General features: G+C 48.4%; 1 protein-coding gene across 2 annotated transcripts in view; it reads left to right on the top strand.

Moving 5' to 3' along the window:
- Positions 1-19,154, top strand: part of LOC146173019 (MFS-type transporter SLC18B1-like) — a 48,758-nt gene extending 29,604 nt beyond the window's left edge. Inside the window, exons 5-13 of one of the 2 annotated variants that reach the window (XM_084585031.1) lie at positions 1,671-1,739; positions 1,836-1,923; positions 5,915-6,051; positions 7,063-7,161; positions 10,822-10,913; positions 11,135-11,230; positions 13,579-13,653; positions 16,714-16,807; positions 17,654-19,154. In XM_084585031.1, the coding sequence (XP_084441157.1) occupies positions 1,671-1,739; positions 1,836-1,923; positions 5,915-6,051; positions 7,063-7,161; positions 10,822-10,913; positions 11,135-11,230; positions 13,579-13,653; positions 16,714-16,807; positions 17,654-17,860 (957 nt within the window). In that variant the 3' untranslated portion in view covers positions 17,861-19,154. Of the gene's footprint in view, positions 1-1,670; positions 1,740-1,835; positions 1,924-5,911; positions 6,052-7,062; positions 7,162-10,821; positions 10,914-11,134; positions 11,231-13,578; positions 13,654-16,713; positions 16,808-17,653 lie in introns of both variants that reach the window. The other variant, XM_084585030.1, reaches the window with a different exon arrangement.
- Positions 19,155-25,000: the final 5,846 nt, after the last annotated feature.

The following is a 25,000-nucleotide window of genomic DNA, read 5'->3' as shown; positions in this document are numbered from 1 at the left end:
CTCTTGCAATTTTTGTCCGATTTCAGCATCGCTGCCTTTGTTTGTCCAAATGGCTATGTCATCCGCATATAGGCTGAATTTTATGTCTTTTATTTTCTTTAGCTTTTCTGGAAGTCCACGCATGGCTATGTTGAAAAGTGTGGGCGATAGCACCACTCCTTGTGGTGTGCCCCTGCTCCCCAGTTCGAATATCTGAGATTCTATCCCCTGGTATCTTACTTTTGCTTTTCTGTCTGTTAGAAGATTTCTTACATATTCATACATCCTTTCCCCTACGTTTAGTTCCGTGATGCCCCGCAGAATAGCATCGTGCTTTACACTGTCAAATGCCTTCTTCAGGTCCAATCCTCAAATTACTTTACCATCTTTTGATCTTGATTTTACTATATCATGGTGTATCCTGAGCATAATATCTTGCTTACTAAGATGTTGTCTAAACCCTATCACCTCCCGGGGCCACAGCTCATTCTCCTCCATGTATCTGGTCAGTCTCCCGTGAATCACATGTTCTAATAGTTTACCTACACATGACGTGATCGAAACGCAGCCGCCGTGGTCGGGTTCGAACCCGGGTACTCCGGCACAGTAGTCGGGCGTCTTACCACTAAGTTGGTTTCTAGAGAGCGGAATGTGCAGTATCTCAGTTCCCGGTGGACGCCTAAATTTACACATTTACCGTCTGAGGGGCATATCGAATCCCTATTGCACACTAGCCTCCAACTTCACTATCAGCTAAATGAAAAGTGATACGGTATAACATCACACTGAACGCTGCACAATTAGGGCTGCATCACAATTTCACTACAAAATGAATGGCTATTTTTGTGTCGCAACAATAACGCGCACACTGACTTTTCAGCGACATGGGCTATCCCGCCATCGGGTAAAAACGTTATTGAAGAATATAGAGTAGTGGTGGCGAACCACGCTCTCTATATCAAGGTATTCTTTTGAGAACGGGCCTGGCCAGACGAGCCCAGATATTGTTCTGTCATTTCTGTGTGTTCGATAAACTGTTTTCAATCTGTTCTTGAAAGTGTGTAAAATGTGTATCAATCCACAAGTTTTGCCACATGGGTACGGTTAGTTTTTGTGTGGCATGTGGACCAGGGACAGTTTTTATGTAACGCACTTCATTCTTGTTTGGCTTTCGGTAGTAATGGAGAGATTTAGCACACCGTGATCCGCCACCGCGAGTTCCATTGCGCATGCCCAGATCACTTTGATGCCGATAGATGGCGCCACATACTTGATGTCGGCACATTGACCTGCCGCATCAGAACCAATCAGCTTGTGCGCCCCGCCCACGAGCGGTAGAGGGTCACGGTGGCGGATCGCGGATCACGATATGCTAAATCTAATATTGTGCAATCTATATTGCGCCGTGTTCAGCTGCTACAGTATTTTTGACTCAATTTATTTTACTCCGCTGTGTAAGGTGTAGCCTATATCGAAGCCCGTGGCTTTGTCAACTTCTCGAAAGAGCTTCTCGTAATGCGTGACGTGATAGATAGGCCTTAATGTATCAGTTATTTATTGGCAAATATATGCATCTTTTACTGTCGGACAATGACACGGATGTGCGCTCAAAGTAAGCCGAATATTTATGCTTCGACTTGAGATCGTTGCGTTACTCTCCCCTGACGCTTGCGAATCGTTTCGATTTCCAGTCTTCCCTGAAGACTGCCTTCAGCGTCGGCGTCATCGTGGGTCCTACCGTCGGCGGCTTCCTGTTCGACGTGAGCTTTTGTTTTAAATATCTTACTTGAAGCCTAATGAAAATTCTTTAGGCATTGAGTACTAATTGGCTAATGCTATTTACCTGTGCTTTCCAGATCGGCGGCTACACGACACCGTTTGTCGTTTGCGGAAGCATCGGTATCGTCGTCGCAATAGTCACGTACTTCGTCATCCCCACTATAGGTGAGCGAGTCGCGGATCGGTTTTTACTCGTGTGGCTTTATTAGAAATAAATAGGAACAGGACATTGTAAGGCGACAGCCTTTAATTGTTTATGCTCGAGGCCACGATCGTGTCCGTCCGTCAGTCCGTCCGTCCGTCCGTAACGCTTTCGTTACGTGGGAGGCGGTAGCTGACAGCTGACATGGCCGAGCACTAACTGGACGTAGGGTTTCCTGACATTACGTTTGGCAGGAGCTACCAACTCGAGCCTCTCCTTTCATATGGGAGGATGATATCAGAATCAGCCTGCCAAGGCCCTTGCATTCACGTTATCCCACGCAGGCATGTTCATACGACTCTGTATATAGCGGGGTGGTAGCTTACGCTATCGCGTCATGAGTTGATTGATTTATAGGAAGGGAAAGGCGCGGTAACTGTCTCACTTATTTTCTGTGGACACCTGAACCGCGCCGTGAGGGAAGGGAGGAAGGTGGGAGAGAAAGTGGAAGAGGAGCCGTAGTGGAGGGCTACGGAGTAATTTCGACCACCTGGGGATCTTTAACGTGCACTGACATCGCACAGCACACGGACGTCTCTTCGTTTCACCTCCATTGAAACGCAGCCGCCGAGGTCGGGTTCGAGCCCGGGTACTCCAGTAGTCGGGCGTCTTACCACTGCACCACCCCGGCGGGGCAATCGCGTCACACCAATACAGGCTCAATACAGCAAGCATCAGCGGCGTTTCAGATTGGTTCACAGAAAAGAAAAGGCGCAATATCTGTCACAATTCTCTGTGGACACCTTAACCGAGCTGTAAGGAAAAAATTACCGACGATTACGTTACTTCCTAATGCGAAATTTGAGCGCAGCAAATAAGCTGTTTCACCATTTCGATAGATTGGGGCAAAGAAATCGAGCAACACATGTATGCGCTATCACAGAATTTTTTCGTCTCGCTCATGGCTCAGAAAGAACTGGCAGATAATTTCGCAGTGGCGAACGGCAGCGGCAATTTCGGCTCGGGCGGTGCACATATACAGATCCGCCGCCACCGATCTGGCTCTCTGATTGCCACCGCACAGGGGTTGCATTGGAGGAGGAGCGAAGAAAGGAATTAAGTTCGAGCCGGCGCTTTGACAACCGGAGACTCGCAGGAAGAGGGGGGAGGGGGGCGGCGTGTACACCCAGCGGCAAACGATGGGGGCAGAAGCGCGCGCAGCAAGCGGACAACGCGATAAAGGGAGGAGGGAAGAAATAGCAGCGACTGACTGATGCTGCTGACGCCGATAGTGAGTCAACCCCAGCTGCGGAGTTGGTTTCAGGGACAACGCCGCCGATGCCGACGCAAACAATATGATACCCTTGCTTCCGCAGCGCCAAGAACCAGGTCTAGCCGTGGGAAGGTGGTCACGTATTCGTCGACGTGCCGGGGCCTACGTGAAATAACCGGCGCGTCGGCAACTGAAGAGCACCCTATCCGCCACACAGGAACAGGGAAGGAAGGAGGGGGGTGGGGGGGTGGGGGGGACCCTCCCCTCCTCTTTCTGCATGGCGGCGACGGTGTTCTATGCAGTCACGTTATCTTGACTCTCTAGCGGCGTCAGCGGCATCCAGCGGTATCAGTCGGTCGCTGCTAGCGCTGGGGGGATGAAAGGGGGGCGGAGCTGGTTACGAGGCCGACGCCGACGCGAAACCCAGGAACGGACGCCAAAGAGCTGCGCTCTAAAAGAGGAGGATGGGTGTGAAAAAAGAAAGAGGTGACGTAGTGGAGGGCTTCGGACCACCGCGTAATAGAGGCTTTTGCCTCATCGCACTTTAGTGGTCCAAAGTGCCGCCTAGAATTTTTGTTTGGTTAAAGTACCGATAAAGATACACGGAATTGAATTTTATCCGATATTCGTTAGTTTGTTTTCTCGCTTCCAAAACGGATTCCCAAAATCGCTTAGTTTATGAGGGGCGGCGTGTAATGGATGGCTCCAGAAATTTAGACCGCCTCGTGTTTCATAACGTGCACTGACATCGCACAGCATACGGGCGCCTTGCTTTTTCGCCTCCATCTTTGAAGAACGGCCCAAGCGCCTGGGCTCCAACCCGGGTTCCTCGGCTCGGTAGTTAACCGTCCTAACTATCGAGCCACCACGGATGGTCGAAATTCGGTTTTAACCGAAAGAGATAATTGCAGAAGGTAAAGGGTAAGCAATCTTGACACGCGGGCCACAGTGTGATGAATGTTGAGGAACGTAGCAACCCCTGCTCAAGGTCTGGAGCCGGGAGCTCGGTGAGATGGTAACCCGTTGAATTAAGCAACGTATAGTTGTGCATTCGACCGAAAACACGGCGTCGTCAGCGTTGCGAGTGAACAATCCGCATCGGATAAAAATGTTTGACATCACACTTAGAGGAGCGGATTTGAAAAATGTGTGAAATATTAGATAACTGGTGATTAGAAAGTCGCCAGCAACGTGCCTCGAACGTCATTAGGACACGTAAGTGAACAAAGTAAATTAATGCGTTGAAAAGATAATTGGGGGCAATTAATTGGGAATCGAACCCCACCTGACAGTCTGTTTCAGTGTCAGACACACGACCGTTGTGCCACGCAAGCATTTTTTTTAATATCGTATGAAAGTATATCAGCACTGCCGCTTTATATGTGTGTCGTGGGATCTTCCACGTTATGAGTGCTAAAGATGAAAGAGTGTACGTGTATGCATGGGCAAGAGGAACGGCTGACGGGGATCATTTTAGTCGGTATCGTCTTTAATATTATTCGCTGGACTACAATACATCGATCATCGGGTGGTACTCGCCTAAAACCGCCAAATAACTTGCAATTGAATTTATTTCTCGGTGCGACCCACTGTGATGGTGTAGTGGTTAGGGCTGTCGACTGCCCAATAATGTGGGATCGAATGCCGGCCGCGGCGGCCGCTTTTCGATGGAGGCGAGAAGCAAGGCACCCGTGTGCTGTGCGATGTCAGTGCACGTTAAAGAACCCCAGGTGGTCGAAATTTACAGAGGCCTCCACTACGGAGTCTCTCATAGCCTCAGTCGTTTTGGGACGTTAAACTATATAAAGCAAAGCAAACCATTTCTCGATGCTGTTCTGGCTTGATGATCTGAACGATGTCTGGGTCATGTAGTTGACGTTCAGATCGCGCAAGGCACGAAAAAGAATGCATATAATCAGTGATACCTACAGGTTTTAATCCACTGCAAGATATTGGTCAGGCTGTGTCGGAATCGCAACAAAGGCCAAGTGGCCGGAGTGCCCCTTCTGCGAGTTATTTACTTCTTTTCCCTGTGACCTGGTAACACTAAACGTTCTTTCCCGTCCATTCTGAGATTATAAACCCACCGGCCAAACTAAGCCCAGACAAGCAGGGGTCGGGCTTTATTTAATAACCGAGTGCATTTCATATGAAGATTGTCTCAGCTAGCTCGAACCAAGCATTAAAGACAGCGCGCTCTACAAGCCGCGGGAGCTCTGTAGCTTTGACAGTCGGTTGCTCGCGGACTCTGTACTCTGTACTGCGGCCGTTCTTCAACGGGGCTGAAATACAAAGACTATTGACCCCGAGCTGTGTAACGTCAGGGCACGCTAAAATAACACAGGGGACGTGAATTAACCCGTGGCCGTCCACTCAACCTAGGATTCCCTGCAGGGCATTAGATCCCATACTTTTCCATTTCTCCTTCAAAGTAACTTTACTGTGGTAGTTAAAATATGTCCTGCCAGTTCTTAAATTGTCACATAGCGGTGACTGATCGTAATCATTCAAATTTGCGTGCACTGTGCTCTCATATATAATCGGTGACAATGATGACGATTTATGTCAATGGCATGAGCGGCTTGGACAAAGGGGGTCATGACTAACTTGCTTGGTCTGCACACGAGGATGGAGAGAAAGTCCCATTTTCTCAAACATCTAACCACGAAGGATACCAGCCGAAAGAAAGTTTGCACCGATTACGAGCTGATCGAGCTTGCTTGCGGTCTTTTGGACAGAAGACAAGCACGAAAACACTCCGACGGACCTGCGCAAGTTCTGGAGCGGTCCCCAAATCTACATATATGCTGTCGCCATCTTCGGCAGTTATGTCTGCGTGGGCTTCAACCAGGCGACGCTGGAGCCCCACCTCAGACCCGTAAGTACGCCTTCCCTCACATGGAGATACAAAACAAAGATTACGGAAACATGGAACGGCGCTCGGTGATGCGTCGTGAGTGAGGCAACGTCATTCCATAGTGTCGTCATAAGGCAAAGCTACATGGTCATTGTCATCGGTAGAGCAGGGTAGAGTCAGTGACTTGCCTGCAGGATGTGAGCTTTTATGTGTGGTGACGTCGGTTTGTACGCTGGTGGTGACTATGGTATCGGGGGAAGTAATTGTTCTCCGTCGTCGTTTCATCCGTCATGGCGTGATGAAATTCAAGCGCATCAGGCGGCTGCAAAGTGTGGATGGGCGTATGAGATTAGGAAGTTCGCGGAGCCTCAGTTGGCACAAGTCAACAGATAAACTGGAAACTGTTTTTTGTATAGTGACGTACATACATGTCTTGGCTTAGGGTGATATAGCACTATCATCGATCTAGCATATTCCGTTATTTTGTTGTTTAGCGCGTAGCATTTTCTTTTTGTAAGTTGCCAAGTTTCCAGCCTACATTAGATGAGTCCTAGTGCATTTTCCGAATATATTTTTTCCGTTGCGATAAGATCATCTCATTTCTGATGCATTTTGTGTGCATTCGAAGTACGCTAAAAATCCGTACTTTTCAGACTATTCGTTTACTTTCCGCTGGCAGGTAAAAAAGGTCTTTAGTACATTAGTAATGCTTTGAAAGTACACTGTCAGTCTACCGGTGGGACATTTTGCATCCCTGCATAGCAATGCGAACTCGGGGAGACTCACGTTTTGGAACCGCTGTACCGGACTTTGAATTACCCCTGCATGACCACGTGGTTGTGACGTCAAAGCTTAGCAAGTCAAAGCGACGGCACAGACGTTAGACAATTTTGCTAGGCTTTCACCCTCCATATTAATGGTTTCTCACTAACAAAATAATGATGACGCGCTTTTCCGGGCTCGCTACACGTGTACGCTTCTAACTCTGAATTTATATGTTCACCCCGTACCATTGACATTGGTCTGCTGCAGTTCCATCTCTCCACCACGGTCCTCGGGTTGGTCTTTATGATCCCTGGCATCTGCAATGGCGCCCTCACTCCCGTCTGGGGCTGGCTCTGCGACAAGAAGGTGAGCTAGGCGAGATGCCTGGCGCTATCTTAATTCAGTGTCTGTGTTTAGACCGAATATTATGCTGCTCCTATGTGCTGCACAGGGTGCTATTTTAGGGAGGTAGCGCCATCTGTCTGTGGCTCGACCACAGAGACTCTAAACGTGGCTACCGGATTGGATTCGTGAGGCTTCATGAGGCCGCTCGACCGACAGTGCCTTTATATAGTTCAATAGTGCCACGAAAGACATATTTCAGTGCATCGTGACGCAATGTTGCGATGTACTACTCTTTTCCTTTAACTATGCATTTCCCCTGTGGCGTTGACATACGCCTGCCCTGAGTCAAAAGGGATCAGGACTTCTCGCTTTACTTACTTACGACCACCATACTGGACGGTGCGAAACTGGTCGTTGAAGTGACTTGCCTCTGCACCTGCATGCGCAACGAACAGCGTGCAGCAAATGTCTCCCTTCGGGAGCCTCCATTCCGTTGGCCCATAATGAAATGATGATCGTCTGCGCAAAACTCTGCGGCTGCTGACAGCTGTTGCTTTGCCGTCCTGTGATCGCTCACTTTTGCTCTGAGTGCTGTATCAAAAGATTTTATCATAGACGAGGATAGACCTAGTTGGACAACATCCTGAGAATTGTTTTAAAAGTCCGCGGAGTGACTGTTGGCATGGCACATGGTGTCACACGTTTTGTTGTTGTAGACTGAATCTGTGAATGCCATGTGTACGGTGTAACTTATTGTCAGGTTTTCGGCCTCAGCTGGGTGGTATGGATGTTTGCTTCATCCTCTCCCCCCCCCCTCCCCCCCCCCTCTCCGCGCTTTCTTCCGAAATTAGGCGAAGTCATATGGTGATTAGGGGCAAAGCCATGCAATTAAGCTTTGCTGATTTTCACGAACTATGTAACTGTCAAGTTCCTCTTCAGCCAATGCTTAACAGGATATATAATTGGAGTGGTGGACATTATCCAGTTTTGCGCGCCTACTAAATGTAAATTCACGTCCTTCTGTAGTCTTCACATTTTGCGTCGTCTCCAGTATTCATTCGCTAACTCGGCGATATCAAACTGGCGCAGCAATTGCAATAATAGAAGTTGCCCTATCTCATGATTTATAATCTCGTGCTCGTGTCGGTAACATATTTCCAGCATCGAAAAAAATTCGGTTTTTTAAAGCACCGTCTCTATCCAGCCCCCTTCCCCAGTGTGTAATAATACTGGCGCATAAATCACTTAAAACGCTAAATTTAGCTTATATTTCTGTCATATAGAGCTCATATCAACTCTATTTTGTCAGTGCATTGGAAGAGTTGAAAAGCGCGCCGCTCTATGTATCCATGCACACTTCCTTCTCGTACAACGGCAGCATTTCACTTCTAAAAGCGAAATCCGGACTACCATGCACCCCTTTCTTTTCGCCGTCGCTTTGCGAGCTTCGACTTTGCTTTATATCTTTTTAATTCAATTTTAATTTTAACTTAATTAATTACTTTTGATTTTTGCTTTTTTTTAGTTCTACCAGTGAAACAACGTATATCACAATCTGAGAGCGGTATTATCTCACTACACCCAACATATTCAATTTAAATTTCCCGCCCATCTCAAACACTACTTCGTTCTTACTTTAGAGCAGCCACACAATGGAACCATCTACACGCCGTAACGTCGTCAACATCTATTCACCGTCTGGCTCTCCAGAACGTGCTACCGATTGCTTTCAGTGTTAAATAATCTTCACTGTTCTTGTATGTTCTGTGAAATAAAGTGCCACTTCAATGTGGAGTACCCCCCGCAAGTCTGACCTTTATGCAGATGAAACTGCACTCGAGTTAAAGCTTTTATTGAGAATAGGCATGCGCAGGGGCTAGGAAATGTCTGTGCTAACAGGCTAGATTTTGTAGCGAGAGCTACATCGGACTACCAGTCGAACATTTCCCGGTGGCCGGGAGAGGCCAGTTGTGCGCATGCGCCATCCATAGAGGAGCAGCAGGTGCGGCGTGCGCTTCGCCGTTGCCGCTGCCGCGCTTCTCCTACGCCATGGAGGAAGGAAGTCCTACGCCGACCAGATAAAATGACACAACTGGCACTCGCCACATGAGCTCAGGAAGTCGCTCCCGCCTGGGGGCCACACCAAGCCCACCTGACCTAACCGTGATCATATTCTAGGCAATAAAGTTGCTTCACTCACTCCACTGTCGGAGCCGGAGCCGCGCGTGACGGCTCACGGATGAGCAGTTGTGCTCATGAGCCGATACCATGGTAACTAGAGGGACCACAAGTGCGCTGCGCGCTCCGTCACCGCCTCGCCGCACGCCGCTTTGTCACCCGAAGCACGCATCACATGTGCGGCATCGCATATAAAAGGCGGAGATGAAATAAGCGTCTTTATCACAATGTTTGACATGGATGCATATGAGAGTCCAGCCGCTGATAAACGGTGGTATAGACAAGAGAATATTAGAGAGATTTAGCATACCGTGATCCGCGATCCGCCACCGTGACCCTCTACCGCTCGTGGGCGGGGCGCACAAGCTGATTGGTTCCGATGCGGCAGGTCAATGTGCCGACATCAAGTATGTGGCGCCGTCTATCGGCATCAAAGTGATCTGGGCATGTGCAGTGGAACTCGCGGTGGCGGATCACGGTAGCGGATCGCGGATCACGGTGTGCTAAATCTCTCTATTAACTCTTCCGATCCTGAGGTTGTCGCCTGGCACTTGGCTACTCAACAAAGAATGAGTATAAGAAGACGAAGAGAGCTGCGGAGTCGCCCGAACAGAGAGAGGAACGGCTTTGCAAACGGAGATGCCAAGACTGTATAGTCGCCGAGATGGAGCCTAGGGCAGACGTCATTTAACGGACTGGATACCAAATAGACTCTACCAAATCGAAATAGTGCATAGACAGAATTGAGGCTGCTGCATGCTACTTCACAGATCATCGGGCACTCTTCGTCTCCGCCAAGCAAAATGAATAAAAGATGTGTATACCCAATGTCTCTCATTGCTAAACATACAGTGACCACAAGCTCAACCAGAGAAACGTGCCTCTCGCTACGTATATCGTGGAAAGCCAAGCTAATTCCACTGCCAATTTTTTTCAAACAACTTGCACCCAAAAACCATGGCCGAGGAGCGAATTCCAGCTTGTATGAAAATAAGGAAATAGAATCTGAGGGGGAGGGGTGGGGAGGGGGACATTATGTGTGATAAATACCTCAAAGCGCTCAAAAGGTAAGAAAACGCGGTCAGGCGGCGAGGTAACATAAGGTCTGCTCGCAATTACATATGGTTGCCCTAAGCCGGGTTAATTTGGAGGTGCGTACAGTATGGTCCGCTGTTAAAGGGAACGTGCTATCGCATGGCCTGCACAATTTGCGAAGCGCTGCAGCCGACAACTGACGATAATAGACGACACCATGTGGATACTGTGGAAGAGTAGCTGGCGGGGAATACAGAGCATGCACATTGTGCTATTGTTTATCGCCGGACTTCCCGGGAGAGTTCTGTAAAGCCCGGCAGCCACGCGGTCTCATGTTCTCTTTAACAGTGGACCGTACTGTACATGGGCGAGGGTCTTCTGTCATGCAGGGGACATATAGCTCGGCTGGTGATGATGAAGCTGATGCTAGATATCGGAGTGTCCCCGTCTCCTTCTGCTCCGACACAGGTGAACACCAAGCTGCTCAGTGCCATCGGCGCGTTCTTCGTCCTCCTCTACCTGCTCTTCGTCGGCCCGCTGCCCTTCTTCCCGTTCAAAACGTGAGTCCTCGCTTCGAAAATTGCCCTACCTGTGGACGATATGAGCCTTCTGAGAATCACTAGCGTGGTCATACCGCAGTCATGCCGGTCAGCCAAACCACGGATCAAACCAGGTCAGAAGCATTTATTTTTGTACGTCGCGACAACTGCATTGTCTAAATAGACTAGAAAGTAAAGTGTAAAGTTCAACTGCAACATTCTCTTCTCCTGGCCTCCTGCAGGAAACTGTGGCTAGTGCTGTTGTCCATGACCTTCTTCGGCGTCGGCATCGGAGGAGCCTCCATCTGCGCCTTCATGGCCACCCTGGAGTACACGCTGTACGTCGCCTTATTGGTTGTTGCTGTCCGCATGCGCTCACTGGGAGACCTTAAAGATCCTGCTCGCCATTTAGATTCAGTGCTAACTTTTCAGCGTAAATTATGTTTCAGGCCTCAAAAACCACCTCTCTAAGTTTCCAATAGAAAAATTATACCTACACAAAAGTCCATGCCGTCAAATACTAAAATTATAAAATTAGAACACCTGGATTCACAATGGAGGCAGTTTTCCTATCGATGTTCACCACGCCGAAAGAAATGGAAAAATCCGTCGGGGTGAGATAATAGCGAAGGGCATATGCTACACTAGGTTGACTGTTTCTGAAACGCTATTAGTTCTAGTGTAGAGCACGTCCTGAAAAAAGGCTGCGTGTTCGCCATGTACACGCCTGTGTACTGGCGTCACTGCGGTCTCCACGTCTGTGTACTACCGCGCCGCACGGGCGGAAAACCCTTGCTTCTGCTATTTGCTTAGTTGACATTGTGAGGAAATGTGTTCAACTGGCAGGCTGAAATACCTGGTTTGGGCTGGTAGCCGAAGCATATGTGCTGACGCTTTCAAACAACTTCACGGATTGCAAGCGCCGAAAGCCTTGGAAGTGAGAAAAGCGGCATCACTCGTTTGCGTGCTTGGCTGAGTTACCGTCTTGGTGAGCACTTGCTGTTAAATGTTGATATTTGAGGTTTGGGCTACTGCACGTACGCGCACACGAACTCACAGGCGCGTGCCAACGGTGCGCGAGTTGCTGCTGGTGTGCCTCCGCAGTTCTTGTGACGTAATATGCAAAATCAACATGTTAACCACTGAAGCACCGCCGCGGGGCTGTTTGTAAAGGCGTTCGTTTACCGAACTCAAGGATGCGGGATCGAATCTCGGCCTTGGTGCCCGCTTTTCGACGGGTGAAAAACAAGGCGCCCGCCTCTGAGAACGCACGCTAAAGAACCCCAGTTGGTCGAAATTCCCGGAGCCCTCTACTACGGCTTCTCTCATAGCCTGAGTCATTTTGGGACATTAAACTGCATAAGCTACATGTTTACAACTACAAGGGCCCTGGCGTGGATGTCAGCCAGAGTTGTCTGCGCCGTCGTCCGCCACGTTACGCGCTGTTCTCTTTCGTTTGCTGTCCGCGTGCTACTTGATGCTTTATTTTTACGTCGAACTGTATACGGCTGTCTTGTTTGCACGTCTTTGTTAGCGCGCAAATTTGACGCCTGCGACAGTATGTCAAACTCCACGAGAAGCTTGTGCGATTTGTAGAAACAACGAGGCGATAGTGCGCTTTTGGTGTATGGCACATCACAACAAACGGTTTCCATGATGTTTTATATGTAAAATGACTCGCTAGCGGTTAACTAACGACCGCACTTACACCTGTAGGCGCACTTTAAAACGAGAAATATGTTTTCGAATCTTTGTCTGCTAATGCTTCTAGCGTGGCGCTACGACCCAGTATCCGCACACAGGGTACACCCAGCATGCCCATATTGTAGTGTTTTAAAAATACATCAACTTTCAAATAAAGCGTATACTCGCATGCTCTATTCTACTCAGTGCTCAGCTTTTGCTAAAGGGACCACTGTAAAATCAAAACACTTTCAAAACATTTGTTTGCATGCATAACTATGTGCCTATCCGGACTCATATATAGAGCGACATCAGCGCCACTGCAACTTGCTGACGTTCGCAGATCAGTGCTGGTACATAAACGCTTAGTGAAACCGTTCAAAGCCTTGAAAAGCACACAGCGATAGATCAGTGGTTAGGGTGCTGGATTGCTGAACCTAAGGGCGCGGCATCGAATCGAATACACCAAGCCAAAATTCAGGTGTACTTGCAGGTTCACGAGGGCTTGCTCTCGGGGCCGGTTGGTGCCGCTTGCTGTGAAAACGTTACTGCAAACGCTAAAGGAGGAATACGAGAAGAAATCAGATCGCGTTAGCCTGTTATACGTTCTGTCTGCAAGACCGCTTGTAACAACATGGAAAAGCTAGCACGCGCGGAAAGGTGAAGTTGAGGAGCGCAACGCACAATAGCTTTTTTTTTTTTTTTTTTTTTTTTAGCAAAAGGAAATGATATCACATTGAGAAGATTAGAGGTGTTAAAAAAGTCAATCACGCAGCAATCGGGCATCTTTATGTGATAACCCTCTTGGAAAAGCTAAGCCTTTGCGTTCACGCTCGTACTCCAGAATCATGGTGTGCTCAAATCTTGCACTACACATGCTGACACAGGATAAAACATTCATCACAAGACTCGCTCTTTCGTTATTGTTTTCTATATATTTGGCGTAGAGATATATATCTACGCATTCTGGTATCCTGTTTGTGAATTGTGTTTCTTGTTTCAGGAACCGGGGATTCGAACGCTGCATCGCCACTAATGGCCTGGTGTCCTCCATGTTCACTCTCTGCCAGTCTATCGGGTCAGTCTCGCTTTGCTCCCATACACGACCTCTGTGATTTTATTGTTCCGCGATAGTCCGCGTTCAGAGAAACGGCCTTAGCCGAGTTATTTAGTTTTCCTGCTTGTAATGCTGTTCGGCCGCTACAAAAGCGGCTGCCGGTAACTTTATAGCCGGCATGAAAGCTCCGATAGCAGGCCTCCCTTCTCGCCAAAGCGTCGGTTACGGAGCTTCATGCCAGATACCGCTGAAATTGACAACTCCCTGTCACCCGTTAATAATTATGGGGGTATTATTAACGATGCGCCCTTAGCGGTGCGCACACTCCCAGACACCCTTAGAGTGAGTGGGGGTAGCTGTTCCGGTCGCAAAGGAGATGCCCTCGACTTGCGTGGCAAGCTCAGCCGGAATTCGACTACCTTGTAGTGACAGAAGGGGGTGGTCGTTTGGTGCCCAGCGGTCGCCGGTTCAAACCAGAGTAAGGATCGGAGTCAGAAGTAACAAACAAAACACAATTTATGCACAGCAAGAGACGATACAAAGGAATACACAAGATCACTTGAAATATAACAGACGAGAGGTTTACAGTATACAAACGCTAAGCATGCAACTACAGAATGATTCAATAACACAGGCTTTACAACAGATCAAACACGAGAGAGACATAAACAAACACAAAATTGTTCACCGGGCACTGTTGCAGTCCGACGCCTCAAGAGTCACGATGTGGCCGCCATACGAGACGAGCGCCGCTCCCTTGAAAGTCCGTGGGCTTGCCAGCAGCGGGTGATCCCCGGGAGTCCAGCCGAAACACAGGCGAGCACGTCGCAAAACACTTGACGAACTGACTGACTGGCTGACTGACTCCTCAAACGGCGCGGTCTCTTTAAATAGGGCGCGCCGCGTCTGTTTGTTAGCACGCGTCAAAGCTAGCGCGCACACACACATAGCTTCGCTGGTTATAGCTCCCTCTTCTCCTCCCGTTGAGCCGCGCGTCGTCATTGGCCAGGTCCCATAGAAAGTTCTCGAAGGGCCTGGCACATTCCAGGCCGATGAACCACCGTCCTCCCCAGGCAATGGGAAAGAGGGTCACGGCAACGCGTACAAAGCTACGCGCTCTCCCGCGCGGGGAAGGGGCTTTTCTCTCCATGCTCTCCACGCGACGCCGCGCGCGCCTAGCGCTGTACCGGCTTGATGAAAATGGGCGCCGATTTCGTGACACTCCCACACTGTGACAAAAATTTTTTATGGTGTTATACTACTATAGCCTAGAAGACAATTTGTTGCTGCAATGGGATTTACAATGGGCGCCGAATGAGCTATTGGCTGGTCTATGGATAAATATATGCAGGGCCCGTTGTCCTGTGGTTAGGCTAATCATAATGACTATATGGGCTGATTTAAAAGTCTCTAAACGAGTACGCGAGCTACCTCTGTATTTCGCAAACGATCCACCACCAAACTTTTCCCCCTTTTCCGCGTTTGTCTTTACGTCTATATGCTCCTATTCTTCTCACTGCTACCGCCGCCGGCAAGTCGTGTCTGTGTGTGTGTTTGCCTCTCCCTTTACGTCCGTTGTCCTTTGTACAGTGTCAAGAATGAACTCCGACACCACTAAACCTTTGACAATCATCGCCAAATATTATAAATGGTGCCGCCTCTAGACCCACACTCGTCCCTCTCCCGGTTTCCTCTCCCGCAGCTATCCAGGAACATAGCCCCCCACCTGTACTCAGCGCACCCACTCTTGCGCTATCCTTACCTATAGCCTCCTTGAACACCCAGCGGACCCTCGCCCGCGGCTCCCAGAGCTCTTCACCACCTGGGGAGGAGTGGACACCTAGCGACCCTTCTGAAATATATGCTCCCGCAGGAAGATCTCCATTGATCGAGCCGCCCACGTCATGAAACTCCGTGAAGTCATGAACCTGTTGTGTACACCGGGGCCGTTCGGGTACCCATGCAGGGACATACGTGCCCCAAACCCCTTGAGCTACTAATTTTTTTTTTTTTGTCTCCCGCGCTCACGCAGTAGTTTATGTCATATTCCCCTTGCCGCGCACTGTAGACACGCTAAAAAAAGTACATTTCCATAGAGCGAAACATCGCAACCTGGTTTTCTGTTCAGCTCTCGAGCAATTCCAGAAACACACACACACAAAAAAAAAAAAAAATAATACGAAAAAAAAAAGGGATAACAACTTGCAGTGCTTGTTTACGCGCGCGATGAGACGCGCTCAGGTTCTGTTGTGTCCTTGAGTTTCGTCACAAACACCCAGCGCACATCCACTCAGTTCAGACGATGCCAGCACTGTTCCTGCTCATTATCGCGAAGTAAGGTTCTGCTTGCTGGTACCGAGTTGCAGGCTGTTGATTTTGTTCAGGGTAAAGTTAGTCTGCAGTGCCCAACGCTTTCTCTTTACCACCAACCACGTATACTATACACATTGTCGAAGTATTTCGCGAATGTGTCTTGCATGGTGTGTACTTCGATCAGTATTACTAAATCTAACGCCCCAACGAGTCAATGCGCGATTCGAAGAAAGTAAACCAACGCCTGCTTCCAAAAACGAGCACTGCAGAGATGTGCATTGGTGAAATGCGAAAGCATGTGCGTTCGCTGCTGTTTAGTAGCTCCTATAGTGTAATGACTGAGCGCTTTTGAGAGTCGTGACTAAACACTAGTCATGGTCATGACTCACATACAAGGTCCTGCAGTCATGTACATTGGATCTTCTATCTGTGACTCATGACAAGTGATTATCACTCATGACTAAACTATGACTCATATGGCATGACAAGGCATTTATATACCACTTGTCATTACCTACACATTCACGACTACCCAGTTTCATCATCACGTGACGTCATGTCACACGTTACATTTTGCTTCCACGTTTTGCTAATACCTTTTCGCAGACATATCCAAGTAAGGCTTTCACCTTGAAACACTCGCCAAGGTGTCCTCCCCGCCATGTCGTTTCCGGGTCTGTTGCCTACCGGGAGGTCGCAAGCGATTGCAGCGCCACCTCGTTTGTTTCTGCAGACATTCAGGACTCGCTTTCCATCCTCTCCGTGCAGGTCATTCATGGGTCCCGCCCTGGGCGGAGTGCTTCTGCAACACATCGGCTACGAGTGGGGCACAGTCGTGCTCTTCAGCTTCCAAGCCCTGGTGGTGAGTGGACAAATTCTGCGCACTACGTACTGCATCGCCACCGCAGCTGCGCGAGCTTACTGGATCGCGGGTATTCCCAAAGTGTTTACTATCTAAACCAGCTTGGCTCGAATTCGAGCGTTTCCGCACCACGCGCACGTAGACGTGGCATATCGCTGTTCCTGACTGCTCAGTTTCACTCCCCCCCCCCCCCTTGTGGTCCCGAAATTCCTTGCGCTGCAGCGACGGCGAGAATGGCAGTTTCGAAACTCTAAAAGCTGATATAGCCCCCGAGTGGATAATAAAACTTTTCCAAGCCAAATAGAATACTAATAGTTTACCTGTGCTGTCTAAATGATTACGAATAGTTAAGCTCCGCCACCGAATCGAACATGAATTTATCAATGATAGAACCGAATCTAATATTATCATCGTGGATTCCGATCCCACACCCTCACCTCAATGGCAAAATACGAGTCGGCCGCACCTTCCGATTCGACCATGTCACGTGGTCTCACGAGGTCCCCACAACCCGACGGCCAGTCAATGCCCCGTCACGTCAGCTGCCATCTACCACCTGCGAGCTGCCTGTTAATTTTCTCTCACTACACCGACATCACTGACGCCAGACTTCTGTGGGGAATGGAATCTATCTAGCATAACCTCGTCCCACCTTACCAGGATTAGTTCCGTTTGAAGTTTAACTGCAACTTCAGAAAACTTAATTTCTAGGCATACAAAAAAAAAAAAAAGAGGAGAGAGAGAGGTGCCGGTATATAGCTCCTGCCCTCGCCCCCTCCCTTCAATCACTGGGTTTCCTGATAATAATAGTCGCTTATTTCTTTCCCCTAATCTTTTTGGGTGCAGTTGGTGTTGCTGATCACCGCCTACATCGTAGAGGTGTGTTGCAGCGTCGGCGTAAAAGGCGGTCTATACTCTCCTCACCGGCGGCTGCTGGAAGACGACCAGGGCAGACTGATCGCCAACTCGACCAGCGGCGAGTTCACCACCATCTCGAGCCGAGTGCAGGAGCAGCAGCAGTACGGAGCCTGCAACGGGAACCGTCGGGTCTAGGCTTCGGCTGTCTGGGTTCTTGCATCGTCGCGCCCTTTATAGGCAGCCTTTACACATATGCAGCGAAGACTTTTCCCTTTCGTTACGTCTTAGATGATAAAGGGCCTTTTTCCACACAACACCGCAGGAGAAATGCCTCCATTGCCGTAGGATAAAGACCCGCAATATTTGAGCGTAATGGCCTTTCTTCTACGGACAAGTATGTTTTCCCTATTTCCTCATCAGGGAAGAGGCCTCCAGACATTGAACTTAAGTAATACGGGAAAAGTTCTTTCTCATTCATTGCCACAGGAAAGAAATGGCGTTTGAAAAGTAAGCGCACTTGCCCTGTACCGGTGTAAAAAAATTGCCTGTTGCATCGATGTAAGATAAAAACCTACATCGCTTTGAAAGCAGACACAACGGCAAGTGTATACAAGGGTGTAGGAGATGGCATTTGCTTGCTGGTGTGCGCTACGCGGGAAAGCATTTTGTGATTATATTTTTTATATTTAAAGGCCACCAGAGTTATGTGCTGATGTATATGCACCACGTGGCTTGGGCTTATATGGCTAAGCAAAAATAATATACAGGACATCGTCAGGGGGTGTGAAGCGTAAAGCACTCAAAAATGGTGTTCACAGTGCAAGAAACCTTAAACGTTTGTATGCTAATTAGTTAAATATCACATAAATTATGAGTACGTTTACCTAATTGTTAGGCACAGTGGCGGCTAGGGAACGGAAGCTGTGTCCGAAGCATGGCGTCAAATGCGTACAGAAAAGACACTGACATGAAACTGATGGCGACCGTTAATTGCTGGCGTCTGGTAACGTAAGTAGTACGCAGCTTCTCGTGTTACCATACTGTAATAGTGGACGCAGAACAATCGCCAACTTTATGTGTACTATATATTATTAATTGATGGTGCCCCTTGGAGTATGTACCGAGGCTGGTAAGACAAACTGAGCGATTAAATAAACCGGGACCTGCATGCATGCAATTGCTATTGCTGTGAACAGGCGGTATTTAAACGCTTTGTTGTTAGAAATGAATTTACGATTGATGTTTAAAATGTTACGTCCAGTTCTTTTAGTTTTACGATGCTCATTTTAGTTGTATATAATTCTATCTGCACGGCGAACTGTTCGCTCCATCTGGTAGTGCCATCTTGCGAAAGTGTGGCGTACATCTAGTTTTAACCAGTGCTGTGTCTCACTTTGTGGCCAATAAATTTTTCTATTCAATTTGTGCTTTCTTCAAGCTGTTTTCTAGTGACGTCGACGCCATGTCAGCAAAGTTGATGCAAACTCTCACGAACTGTTAATAATCGCTAAATTATTCAATAAAGCGTGCATTATTGTGTGTGATCCAAAAGGTGAGTTCCGGTCATTTGAACTTTCACTGCATGAGATTAGTGGATTTCGCTTGGATTGATAAGGCGTGTCTTCCTGCTTGTCTCCTCTGTGTTGCCAGCGCATGCAGTAGTAGGAACGCAGATGTGTCCTTGTGGCCAGAGCTGTTCAATAACTCTGGTTTTATAGCGAAAGCTTCATTGAGCTAATAGAAGCGCATTTCGTGGAGCCAGGCAGAGGCCACTACAGCGCATGCGCCGTTCCACAGGTGCTCCTGCGCTGCGCGAGGAGGAGGGTAGCGGCATCCCAGCACATGCGCACGTCGGTGCGGAGAGGAGGAGAAGGGTAGTTTCCGCACAACCCATGCGCGCGCCGCCGCGGAGAGCTGACCGAGTGGAGCAGGAAAGCGTCTGCCGGCATCGCATGCACAGGGCATGAAAGTGGATTCTGCCCAGAATGCCGGTGAACTTTTATGCGTTCAACGGAACACTGGTTGTGTTCGATGCAACGCTCGGTCATCAGCAGCCATAGCTTTCGCTCCAGATCCGGTTCAGCAGCGATGAGCCCCTCTAATTGTCCCCATATTCGTATTTTACGAAGCGTGGAACACTCTTGCAGGATGACAGGATGCTAACTTAATTTGAACTAAACAGAGCTCCAGATTTTGATCTATGAAAGATAGATTAAGGTGTTTGCTTGTGGCGATGCTTGCAAGTTTAATGTAAACATATAGAGGTCTGCTTCAACACGAGATCGTTAGTTAACCCGCGTAGAAAAAGTCCACCGGCAGCTCGCGTCAACCATTTGAAGCCATGCAATCTCTAAAAAGTTCTAGGGGGCACTTTGGACCACTAAACTGCGATAAGGCGAAAGCCTTTGTTTGAAAGGTCGCTGATCCCTGTATTACTGCGTCTGATTCTGTGTACTGTGTAGTGCGCGGTGTTCGAGGAAACACCCAATGAAAGGCGCAGCACAGACGCCTGGATCGGACGCCCGGCGGGGTCAGCTTCTTATATGCGGGAGTCGCCTGGTGAAGTAATCGGTCATGACCGGGCATTGCCGATGTTGTCAACATGTGATGGCGTCACAATCTCGCGAAGAAGTGTGACACTTCTCGCGGACGCACGCACGACGTGTATTCACGAGCTTTTGAAGGCTTTCATCTTAAAATTACGAACATAGGGGGGGGGGGGGGGAAGGAAGGCGGCTGGTCCAGGTCCTGATGGGGCTGGGATAGGTATTAGGTCATCGCCGCTTGCGTCGGGGGCTAGCCTGCTACCGAATTTTTATCTTTTGTAGGCCGTCATTGCACCCGCCACCGCTTCGGTGGTAGACGACGGCTGTTGCAGTATAGAGGCTAGAACAATTCTAGCTACTGGACGCCCCGAGATCGAACCCTACCGCCTGAACTACCGTTCCCTTCTAGAAACTGATGCTAACACACAGGTGATATTTGCCAAGTATGGCTCGCTTAGTGGCCTGGTTAGAGCAATGTGATTCGAGTGACGACCTAAACAATGAAGATTATGTCTACTCCCCTTTATCACCATCCATGGCCATGAGCCTTCCCATTCAATAAAGGACATTCAATCAATCAATAGTTGCGGTACGCGTCTTTCTCTCCCTTTTCTTTTTCTTTCTTCTCTACTTTCTCTCTTTTGTCCGCACGAGGCAGCGGAGGAGGTGCAGTGGTAAGACCAGTGAGTGGTAAGACGCCCGACCACTGTGCCGGAGTACCCGGGTTCAAACCCGACCTCGGCGGCTGCGTTTCGATGGAGGCGAAACGAGGAGGCGTCCGTGTGCTGTGCGATGTCAGCGCACGTTAAAGATTCCCAGGTGGTCGAAATTACTCCGTAGCCCTCCACTACGGCTCCCCTTTCTCTCTTTCCACTTTCATTCCCACCTTCCTCCCGTCCCTTACGGCGCGGTTGCGGTATCCACAGAAAGCAAGTGAGACAGTTACCGCGCCTTTCCCTTCCTATAAATAAATCAGTTTTTTTTTTAAATAAATCGAGGCAGCGGAGGTGGCTCAGCAGCATGGCCCGTGCATTTTCTTTTCCTCCTTCCTACAGCCACAACAACAACGAACATGCTTCTGACAGATAGTATTTGAAAGGTGGCATGGGTGGACTTTGACAGGTCGGAGGTGAAATGGCGCGCCGAAGTTCATTCCTCTTTCGTACGTGGAAGTCTCCAGACGCGGGATTGTTCGCCGGTTTGCGTGACCTCAAGTGATCAGATGGCGTGGTCGAGTAGGAAGAAACACATAGAGTAATTCCTTTAATATGGGAGGGTGAGGTGGGAACCTAAATCACGAGAGAGAAAATCATCAGGCGGTCGAGGCTGCCAGTTCTGCAGACAACGAAGGACTTGAAGTCAGTATCCCTGTATCGAGTCACGCAGCGTGTGGCCTCCGCTTTTTGGCACTGGAGCTCACACTTTCAGCGAAGAACAAGGAAGAATTTCGCAGCTGTCGCCTCGCCATTAGACCCTGGACTGCGTATTCGCCTTCCACATAACAGCGCGTCGTGAAGGAACACTGTTGTGTCGTGTATGGTTCTGTTATTTTTACAAACCAATGCTTTCCAGACCTGGATGTCCAACAGCCCTTCTTGTGAAAGATGTGGCTTCGAAGAGACGATTGATTATCTCTTGTGTGAGTGCCCTGTCTTTTCTTCGAGCGAAAGAGAAGCGCTGGATAAGATCCTCGGTCCGACTTTCCTCAAGACAAGGCAGTAGCTGTTTTATTACTGAGATTGATTGACTTGAGTGATAATCTGTGACTGTGTTCCTCGCCTCTCTTTCCTTCTTTTAATCTCCCCAGTCCTCTTCCTCAGTGCAGGGTAGGCAACTGGAACACCGTTCTGAGTAATATCTCTGCCTATCATCCATCCATCCATCCATCCATCCATCCATCCATCCATCCATCCATCCATCCATCCATCCATCCATCCATCCATCTGTCCGTCCGTCCGTCCGTCCGTCCGTCCGTCCATCCATCCATCCATCCATCCATCCATCCATCCATCCATCCATCCATCCATCCACCCACCCACCCACCCACCCATCCGTCCGTCCGTCCGTCCGTCCGTCCGTCCGCCCACCCGCCCATTCGTCTGTCCGTCCGTCCATCCGTCCGTCCGTCCGTCCATGCCTGCTGCATGAACCCTTTTTATGGCATTTAAATAAAGCCCAGAAAATGCAAAACAAAAAATTCTACGTGAAAGCGCACACGCTTCGTTAACGTAAAGCGCGGTTTTCAGCGCCACAATACGGTAGCGCAAGAATGCATTCACATACTTTTTCTCATATTGCGCGGGCGTTCTCAACATATTGGAAAAAAGAGATGCGTGGGATAGGTCGCCAGAAAAACTCCGATCAGCTCTTTATTAACCCACTCTAGCACATAACATATTTCGCCCTAATCGGAATAACAAAATTCGTAATTCTAATTATCTAATTAAGATAAATTAAAGTAGTCTAAGGATAATGGCAGGAAACAGTATGCCGTTAGCTATACACAGCTGCGGCGCACCACTTTTCATTTATTTCTTGGTTCAAGTTGCCTCATATACGCTGCTTACACATTAATGTGCAATGCATCTATCTGCGCTAAGAGTGGATGCTATGGGTTTTGGCAGTCTTGGGGAATTCTCAAGAATGATTTTTATGAACACGCTCTCCAGCAACTCCCGAGGTTGTTGGATCGAGGTCTCCGCGCATACTTTGGTCAGCCAATATTGCAGATGAAGCTATGTGATGTTAAGAAGATAGTGAGAGACCGGAAAGCGTGGCGTGACATGGTCCATAGGGTCACGAAGAGTCGGACACGACTGAACGCATGAACTGAACTGATGCTCTCCTACTATAGTCATACTCCTTTGATTTCAACATGATGTTGATGATGACAATTGCTTATTTTTACAGTAGATGAAGGACCTCCAGGAAAATATGATGTATATATTTCAGTACAGTTACTGCTCGCAAATAAAAAGTCATATCCGCGCTTAGCGGCGCGGAGACTTCCTTGCACCTTCCGTGTTTGGTGCACAAAAGAGGCATGTGTTACCTGCCATCATCATCATCATCATCATCATCATCGCCATTGTCATTTATTTTCCGACGCAGTAGCAGGTGCACTCTCCAACTCCTCACTTCTAGGGTAAATGAGGTTATAGCCAAAAGAAAATGTAGCTAATGGTTTAGGATTATGGTGTAAGAATTTCTCTACAACAGATCGCTAGCTATAATCCCAGCCATGCGAGAGACACGCGCAATAAAGAATAATGACATACAAATAAAATTCAGAGTGATAACAACCCTTCTCCAATGTTAGCTGGGGCTGAACGGACACGGTGGAACAGCCCAAACCTAGTAGCGAGCCGCAGCATACTGTCTTTTTGAGGGGACCAACCAAACCGCACTAAGCGACGCTGGGCACCACGACGGAGCACTTCGCTTCAGAGTCCTCGTCAGAGTCACCTGTGGCAACTGCTAAAAGCCTCGACTTCAAAAGCCGACCTCACCGAAAGGCGACCTCACTCAAACTCACGCACGAGGTTGAGGCCCAATATTATTACTTCACTCAAAAATGTTTCAGCTGCCCCACCTCAACCTCAATTTAATCAGTGAGGCTGGGTTTACTTTGAGGTCTAGGTCGACCTCATCAACCAAACCCCACTAAGCGACGCTGGGCACCACGACGGAGCACTTCGCTTCAGAGTCCTCGTCAGAGTCACCTGTGGCAACTGCTAAAAGCCTCGACTTCAAAAGCCGACCTCACCGAAAGGCGACCTCACTCAAACTCACGCACGAGGTTGAGGCCCAATATTATGACTTCACTCAAAAATGTTTCAGCTGCCCCACCTCAACCTCAATTTAATCAGTGAGGCTGGGTTTACTTTGAGGTCTAGGTCGACCTCATCAGGTTTGCCCACCTATTCTGTAGATGAATCATTAATTCTCGCTTTTAGAAACACAGATAAAAACAAGATAAGAACTCGTATGGCCTCGTTCCTCCGCTAGGGGAGAAAGACAATCTGAGAACCTCCCTTGACCAAGCTGTCGTTTAAAACTTCGCACAAGTTAGATATAAAAATAACCCTCTCTGTCCGCCGTTCAATTGCCTTTTCTTTACATTCTGCGTCCTTTTTCTGTTAACACGCGGGATTATAAAAGATTTCTTGCAAGCGTCGTTGCTCTATACACAATGGGGGTATTTCAGTTTGAAAACTTAGTATTAGGGTCGCATACTTGTAAATTTTCAGTTATCGAGAACAGCCAGTTCATAACCCCTTGGCACACGTTCGGTTCTCTACAGGCCGTTTCTTTATCACGTGTCAAAGGAGTTTTGTTTGTTTGTTTGTTTGTTTGTTTGTCATTCCTTCGTGTTATGGGCTTAGCACTGTCGATAAATATTTTCACAAATACCTATAATCTGTGGCCGCTACCTTTACTTTCTCGAGGCCTGTCGTCACCTCAACTAACCGTAACGCAGAACAAAACTCTTTCAACATTAAGCTGTTCTGCTTAGCTCTTAAGTGCTTTATAATTGAAATCAGGACTTTGTGTTCTCTGGCCGTCGAAAATATATTACCCCATTTTATGCAGTGCTGTTTAATCAGGTAGACATGCTTAGCCAATATCATGGCGCTTTTCCACTCACTATTAGTTTTCACATATCTGCTCACTCCAGCAATTAAATTAATTAATGAATAATACACTTCGTCAGCTCAAACCATCAATCATGCATTGCAAGTAGAATGGCATCATGCATCGGGAAATCAGGAATCCCTAAGGCATTCAT

The sequence above is a fragment of the Amblyomma maculatum genome, chromosome 11 (genome assembly GCF_055883805.1).
Source record: "Amblyomma maculatum isolate TAMU_Amacu chromosome 11, ASM5588380v1, whole genome shotgun sequence".
Taxonomy (NCBI): Eukaryota; Metazoa; Arthropoda; class Arachnida; order Ixodida; family Ixodidae; genus Amblyomma; species Amblyomma maculatum.
This window is presented reverse-complemented; position numbering and strand designations above follow the sequence as displayed.